General features: G+C 43.8%; 2 protein-coding genes across 2 annotated transcripts; one reads left to right on the top strand and one right to left on the bottom strand.

Annotated features, from left to right (window-relative positions):
- Positions 1-758: 758 nt before the first annotated feature.
- LOC123138354 (50S ribosomal protein L29, chloroplastic) lies at positions 759-2,384 on the top strand. Its single transcript, XM_044558318.1, has 2 exons — positions 759-1,171; positions 1,968-2,384. Exons 1-2 carry the CDS (start codon positions 827-829, stop codon positions 2,112-2,114), a joined length of 492 nt encoding a protein of 163 aa, XP_044414253.1. The 5' UTR covers positions 759-826; the 3' UTR covers positions 2,115-2,384.
- Positions 2,385-5,081: 2,697 nt separating this feature from the next.
- Positions 5,082-6,698, bottom strand: LOC123138353 (transcription factor MYB93). The gene is made up of 3 exons (XM_044558317.1): positions 6,417-6,698; positions 6,184-6,313; positions 5,082-6,050 (listed from the first exon to the last, which is right to left on the bottom strand). The coding sequence occupies exons 1-3, from the start codon at positions 6,547-6,549 to the stop codon at positions 5,318-5,320; spliced, it is 996 nt and encodes a 331-aa protein (XP_044414252.1). The 5' UTR covers positions 6,550-6,698; the 3' UTR covers positions 5,082-5,317.
- Positions 6,699-6,985: the final 287 nt, after the last annotated feature.

Here is a 6,985-nt window from a genome sequence, read left to right as displayed (position 1 = left end):
CGATATATTGATAGAGCGAAATTTAGTACATGTTCGTGCACTTTTAACTAGCATAGATGCTGTAGATGAGACAAGTGCACTTGTTGCTAGATTAGAGGCTAGACACGAGACTAGGTGTGAGGAAGCAACATCGACTTCTGGCTTGAAGAAGAAAGGAGGGTGCAACGTCGAGCCTCCTCCACAGATCAACAATGAGTGCATCGAGAAGGCCCTAACCCAACTCAAGGGAGCAGTTATGAAATTTGGGTATTTTCTTAAATGTATTCTTGTGGTTCTTGTTTTCTTTGGCCTTACTTTACTAGTCAAAATGTGATGATGTATTTGTCTTGTACCAAAAATGAACGATGAAAAAAAGTTAAGGACTTGCAAAGAAATGTGATCGCGGACAAGATGCGGCCGGGATGCGTCCGCGCGCTGGGCGCACGGCAACCGCATCCCGAAAACTGCCCGGACACAACCCCATTGCCCTACCCAAACGGACAGAATCCGGGCAAAACAGACGTCCGTTTGGGGTCGTGCGGTGGAGTTGACCTAACTTGAGGTACCCGGGACACGTAAGTGGGTGTTTGAGGGGTCGGATTTGCAAGTCTGGTGTAGATGCTCTAAAACCATTTTATAAACGGAGGGAGTACTTAAGTTTGAAACGGGCCAGGTTAAAAGAAAAGTTTGAAACGGGCCATTTAGTGGAAAAGATGCATTCGAGTACGCCGTTCACACGTGAAGATTCGTGCAACACCGAAGGCCACCTAGACAATCAGATAAACCCCATCATCCCCTTATCCTCGAGCCCAAGCAGCAAAACGCGAGCAGAGAGCGCAACACGAAGATGGCGACGATGTCCCTCGCCGCGGCCTCACCCCTCACCGCCTCCACTCCCCGCGGCCTCGCCGTGTCCGCGCCCCGAGCGCCATTCCTCGGCCTCCGCTCATTTGGCGCGCCGGCGACGCGGTTCGCGGGACTGGCGGCGGCGCCGCGACCGTCGGGGAGGGGCGATGCGGCGGTGGTGAGGATGGCGAAGAGGGAGCAGGAGCTGGAGGAGATACGGGCCATGGAGACGGAGAATCTGGAGCAGGAGGTGGTGGACCTGAAGGGGGAGCTCTTCCTGCTCCGCCTCAAGCGCTCCGCGCGCCAGGAGTTCAAGTCCAGCGAGTTCGGCCGCATGCGCAAGAGGGTACATTACTCCTGCTCCCTTCCTCGGTTACTGCTCTGAGCATTGGTCATGTAGCCTTTATCTCTGCGCGATATAGCTGTCTCGTTTGGGAACACAGCATCTTATTGGTGGAAATGTTGTGACCAAGAACATGAGGCTCTCTTGCCATTTGGGCTCCTGGAGGCTGGAGCTGTAGTCATATGGTCTGCTCGCTCGATATGTTCAGCTTACAGACTTTTTCACTGAATTCTGCTCTAAGCTAAAATGCTCATGATTCTGAAATGACCGGCTGATGACTGGACCAGTTACTGATACTACTACATAAGAGGGTAGACCGGTAACTTGCAAATTTGCTAGTTGGATGTTTGCTTGATAGTTAAAGCCTAATTGTTCTGATTTGCATTGTATTTTATGGAATGTTGCCGGATAGTGCTGAACTTAGTCATTTGGGGATGGTTTGTGCTCATGCTGCTGGGACAACTGCAGTCTCGAAAGCATCCTAACAGGCAACAGTAGTCCTTGACATTTGCAGGTTTCATGATACAATATTCGTCTTTGACACTTGCGATATGCTAATTAATAATTATACTCATCACCTGCTTGAAGGTTGGAACCTTCATCTCAGCACGGGGTGAACCTTAGAACAAACAGTTAGCAGCGAAATAATTCATATTTTAGAACCTCAGATGACTCCTGTATTAATAGATCTATGGCATTTGGAAATGAATCTATCAAGTTAATGCAGTGTTCTTTCAGATGCCTCAATAGCAGCATGTCTCAAAATTGTCTTTGACTTACGTTTTCATCTTTACATCAGGTTGCTCGTCTGCTGACTGTGAGAAGAGAAAGGGAAATTGAACAAGGAATCAACAAAAGAAATTCTAGGAAGCTTGACAGGAAATGGAAACTGGGTATTGTGGTTGGACCACCACCATCTCTAAGAGAGAAGGAGGAGGAGGACTAGAAAACAGCAAAAACAGGCAATTTGCACAAGTCATTTCACCCCTTATAATGGTTTGTTTTGTAATCCAGAGTACAGCTTTCAAGTCCTTGCTGTTAAAACCAGAACTCATGTTACCATTTTTGTGTGTAAATCTCAGTTTTATTTGAAATTTCTGCTACTTCTTTCTGTGTTAACTGTTTATGTTATTGTATAATTGACATATGAAACTCTACGTGTAAGGAGTTTATGCTATTCGTCGTCAAGACTAAGTAGCACTCCGTACCTGGCTTACATGATTTCTCATTATGCTCAACCGGATCAAAGTATGTCATTTGATGACATTTCAACCTTAATTCTGTAGGACAATTTCATGTTACCATTTAGTTTTCTGCGCCAACAACAAAAACACATGACCTCCCCTCTAGTTTTTTTGTGATTATGCTCAACTGTGCGTTGCCCATTCTTTTGAATCTTTGCCATATCATGAAAATATTCACACTCTTAAAAATGATTTGTCTTCTCAAAGTTAAGAATATTATGTCTGCCTACTTAACCCACCAATTAAAAAAAAGGTATACTGTGCTCAATGAGAAGCTTCAATAATTTTAAGCAGGTAACTGACTTGTTGTTCATTCAGCCAGCTTAACTGTCCAAACTGCTCATTCTACTCACTTAACATTGCTTTGTGTGGGTATATACCCTTAATGATTTAAAAACTACCCGGACCACCTTTTGACATGGTGACCACATCAGCCACTGTCAAGATTGCTCACTTTATTGGACCCTGATGCTAAAAAGAACTGATTTACCTAAACAAAGAAGATAAACTAATGTAAAGAAACATGTTGTTCTACTCATATCTGTAATAATAGCTTTGTGAATTATGGTGCTTTGTTTTGCTCAATTTACTATTTATTAAATATTTGGAAACTTCTGTGAAAATCTCTAATTCCTTTTCTTGTGTAGGACACTCAGATTCTTGTTAGTGCTGATTTACAGTTTCTAATCTACCGTCTAAAGTATGCTGCAGATGTCATGATCAGTTCCATCATTAGTAAGCCCAGACTGCCAGGCAGGCCCTTTAGCCCAAAAATTATAGTGCTAATCTGATCTTAGTTTGAGTTGTTTGAGAGGCTTCACCCACAAGACATTCTAGTCACCTTCTCATTTTCTGCTCAATATACATTCAGAACTTAGTACTGTAGTTGGACTTGGATTGTTTGATATGCTGACAATGGAAGATAGCATTCACGTGCTCTTTCAAAAAAAAGTTCCATGTCATGGACAGTTTTGTTTTTACCTTCTACCACAGCTTTGTCTTATTCAGTTTTTGTGCACTTAGACCAAAATAGGGGCACAACCTGCTGAGTAATGCAAATCTAATGGTTTTACCTTACTGTCAACTGTTAAAACACAAAGAAGCCTCAAAGGAAATTTATGTCCTACACAGGACTAATGCTCAACGAAGTTTGAAGTTGCTAGGGCCACAAAATTCTACTGGTTAGGATTCACTGTCAACCAGCTTCGCGTTATAGATTATTGGCTGTGCCATCAGATGCACAATTAGTGAAACACAGTGTTACTTGCTAAAGGTTAAGTAGGTAATTCTTTTGTCACACAATATTAGAATCAGAGCATGATTGCAAGAATATTTCCACATTTGACATTTCATAACTGTTTCTAAACTATGCTGGGACCTGTTGACAGAGTCAGGAAAGGTTACTATTCACAGTTATCACATATATTTAAACCATAATTTTGTGATTAGACTCAACAGCCATGTGCTATTTATCAAACATGAAGATTGTAAGAAGTCTTATTCATCAAGTGTATTCCAATATTCACCAAGGGGTGTCTACCTGTGTGTCTTTTATGCATTTTCCTTTCCCAGTTCCAACTACTCCAAATATGGATTTTACAATAGTCTACCACCTATTCTCACTTTCTCAGTGACATAGGAAGCTTAGTGCAATATCCAACCTGTGGCATCATAGGTACCACCTTGATTTGCTTCCTTCTCCCAAATGTCCTTGGTTGTACCAAAATTGAACCATACTCTATTCACACCTTTATATAGAAAAATCTGAAAACTGACACTTGTCAGTGCCAAATAAAGCGGTGCTGTTATTGTTTGATTAAATTGAGTTTATTAGTGTTAGCCGTCAATGTCTTGGAGGAAAAGGCATCGACCAGTACCTGCTCACAAGTCACAAGAAAGCATAGCATTTTAAACAAAACTAAATTTAAATGGTTTGAAGCTGTGAGATGTTTGATCTCCGACAAGGACATGATGAGAACTGACTATGGCAAAACACTAGCAGTGCTTAGGAAAAGCTGACGGCTCATGCATGATTAGCATGATTAAATATTAGTAGTGACAGCAGCATATGTCTTAGGTGCTTGGATCCTTCTTATCATTGCTACTTGATTTCTAGTCCCTCTTTTGACAGGGCAAATTTTGGTCAACTTCCTATAACTGCCTCGGAAGACAAGTTTCTTTCCTATATCTTGCACTGCCAATAGTAGCATCTGGAAGGTTCCTTCTTTGAGCGTCAGTGTGTCATTTTTTCAATAAAGCATTTGCAGCTTGCAACACAAGCTTTTCTCTTAAAAAGATCACATCTTTTTTCTCTCTATATATACTGCGGTCTAATACATGTATTCTCCGCTGTTCTGCAACTCTGTTTTAGTGCTAGTAAATCTTGATTCTATGATATGTTGATAGTAGAGTGAATATTACTGAAATTATGTTCTTCTACTTGAAAAAAAAACTTAGGGTGCATAACTGCATACGTCTTCAACTAATACACATTGCCATTTAAAAAATTCTTAGTGTGCCACATGCAGTTAAATACTATTCACAGGCCTGTCATTCTTGTATTGACAATATATTATGTAGGAGTTAATTAGTGAGCAAGATCCCAGTCTCCCATGAAGCACTTCAACTAGGAAATTGCAAAAAAAAAAAAAAAAAAAACAAGTCGCACAAAATTCAAGCTGGAAGACTTATATAGGAGCAGATGTATATGTACAAGTGTTTTGGCGTATACTGTATATGCATAGGAGCATATGGGTTGCCAATGCACGCGGAAAGCTATAGCGCTAAAAAATCCAACTGGAGCTACAGCACTACAATGGAAACCACATCACAGATAAGAGGTAAGATGTGAGAAACTAAAATTGAAAAAGCAAACCAAAGAGTAGCACACACTTGCAGTCAGAACTCATGCAAACTCGCTCATGAACTCATCATAAAATGAGTCGGACCAAATAGGGAGCTGGGTGCTGTTGCCCTCAGCGTCACAGCTTGAGGTGCTGCAAGCATCGCCGAGGTTGGAAATAGGGAAGTCGGTAAGTGGCGGAAGGGAGTCCTCTGACAGGAGCAGCGGTTTCTGGGTGCCATTCTCCCCCTCACCGCTGTTTGCACTGTAATCTGAGTTCTGGTTGGTACCATTGATGATAGGCTGTTCATGTTCAAAGAATGAGCTACTAGGTATCTGGATGTCAGGCACTTGCCCGGATACTAAGTCTTGGCCATTGATACCCTCTAGGATCCTTGGAGATGACAGCGAAGACAAGGAAGACATCTGCGAAGGACTCAGGAGGCCGATTTGCTCTAGGTCAGTGGGGATGGTGTTGATGCTGCTGGAGCTGGGACTAGTTGCAATGGCTGCTGCGGACTGAAGCAGGCACTGTAAGTACTCGAGCTTTGCTGCCTGCACTGCATCGGCTTGCAGCTGGCTGGCGCTTTGATCGTCCCACGGGCGCTGCTCCACAAGCTGGCGGAGGTTGGCGAGCGCGATGAGCTGTGGCAGCGCGGCGAAGAAGTCGGTCCTCGGTCGGTGTGTCATCGGGTCGAAGCCCATCTGGATCAGCTTCTTCTTCAGGTGGGTGTTCCAGAAGTTCTTGATCTCGTTGTCAGTCCGTCCGGGGAGGTGCTTCGCGATGGCTGACCACCTGGTTTCATCAGCACAACCCAGTTTGTGTGTGTTAGCAAGAGCACCACATATATATGTTTTTGAAGATTATACAACACATGTAGACCATTCTCGAAGATTAATAAGCAAGAGATTTGATAGGTATGCCATACTTGTTGCCAAGGACGGAGTGGAGCTGGAGGATGGTCTGCTCTTCCTCGGGTGTGAACTTTCCTCTCTTGATATCTGGCCTCAGGTAGTTGGTCCATCTCAGTCTGCAGCTCTTGCCACACCTGTTGAGTCCTGTGAGATGCACAGAAGAACCAGACGCATGAGCTACATTTCGGATCAAAGCTAGCCACGGCATCCGTGCCCGAGACAGAAAACGGAGGCATGTGTTGCGTACCTGCAAGCTTAGGCAGTGCTCTCCAGCTCCCATGGCCATGCTTCTCGATGTAGTCCGTGAGCTTCTGGTCCTCTTCGGGTGTCCAAGGCCCCTTCTTGAGGCCATTCTCGTCGCAGCAAGGGGACCTCCCCATTGATAGGATTGAGATAGAATTGGGGTAGGATGGTGCAGGTGGGAAGGAGGGAGACAAAGCTATCTGCCTCTCCTCCCTAGCTTGGTCCTTGGGGTTTCCTGTGTCAAGGATGTCTGGTCACCGGAACACAGCTTCCTCTATATAAAGGCCATGAAATCCGGTGTCTAAACCCAGGTCAGGATTAGATTATTTCGAGTGGAAAGGACTAATCTGCCCTTAGATAATTTGGGTATGCGATGTAGAGCACATGTCATGCGCCCAGGGGAAAGGGTATTGGTGTCCTCCACACTAAGATAAGGGCTGTTGATCCATGTTGTTGACTTAAGGCGCTAGCTGCTATTTGGGCAATCAGCATTCAGCAGTCACATTGATACACTCTGTTTTCCTTAATCCTTTTTTTGAACAAGATGTGCTCCTTAAGCCTTGCTTTAATTGT

Source organism: Triticum aestivum, chromosome 6B (assembly GCF_018294505.1).
Source record: "Triticum aestivum cultivar Chinese Spring chromosome 6B, IWGSC CS RefSeq v2.1, whole genome shotgun sequence".
Classification (NCBI taxonomy): Eukaryota; Viridiplantae; Streptophyta; class Magnoliopsida; order Poales; family Poaceae; genus Triticum; species Triticum aestivum.
The sequence above is the reverse complement of the archived record's forward strand: the minus strand, read 5'-3'. Positions and strand labels throughout refer to the sequence as shown.

Excerpts from the sequence above, each read along its gene's own strand:
- LOC123138354 (XM_044558318.1), top strand. The coding sequence starts at position 827 with ATGGCGACGATGTCCCTCGCCGCGGCCTCACCCCTCACCGCCTCCACT. Across the intron at positions 1,172-1,967 it reads TCGGCCGCATGCGCAAGAGG|GTTGCTCGTCTGCTGACTGT; the intron begins GTACATTACTCC and ends TCTTTACATCAG.
- LOC123138353 (XM_044558317.1), bottom strand. The coding sequence starts at position 6,549 with ATGGGGAGGTCCCCTTGCTGCGACGAGAATGGCCTCAAGAAGGGGCCT. Across the intron at positions 6,314-6,416 it reads AGCACTGCCTAAGCTTGCAG|GACTCAACAGGTGTGGCAAG; the intron begins GTACGCAACACA and ends TGCATCTCACAG. Across the intron at positions 6,051-6,183 it reads CACTCCGTCCTTGGCAACAA|GTGGTCAGCCATCGCGAAGC; the intron begins GTATGGCATACC and ends TGATGAAACCAG.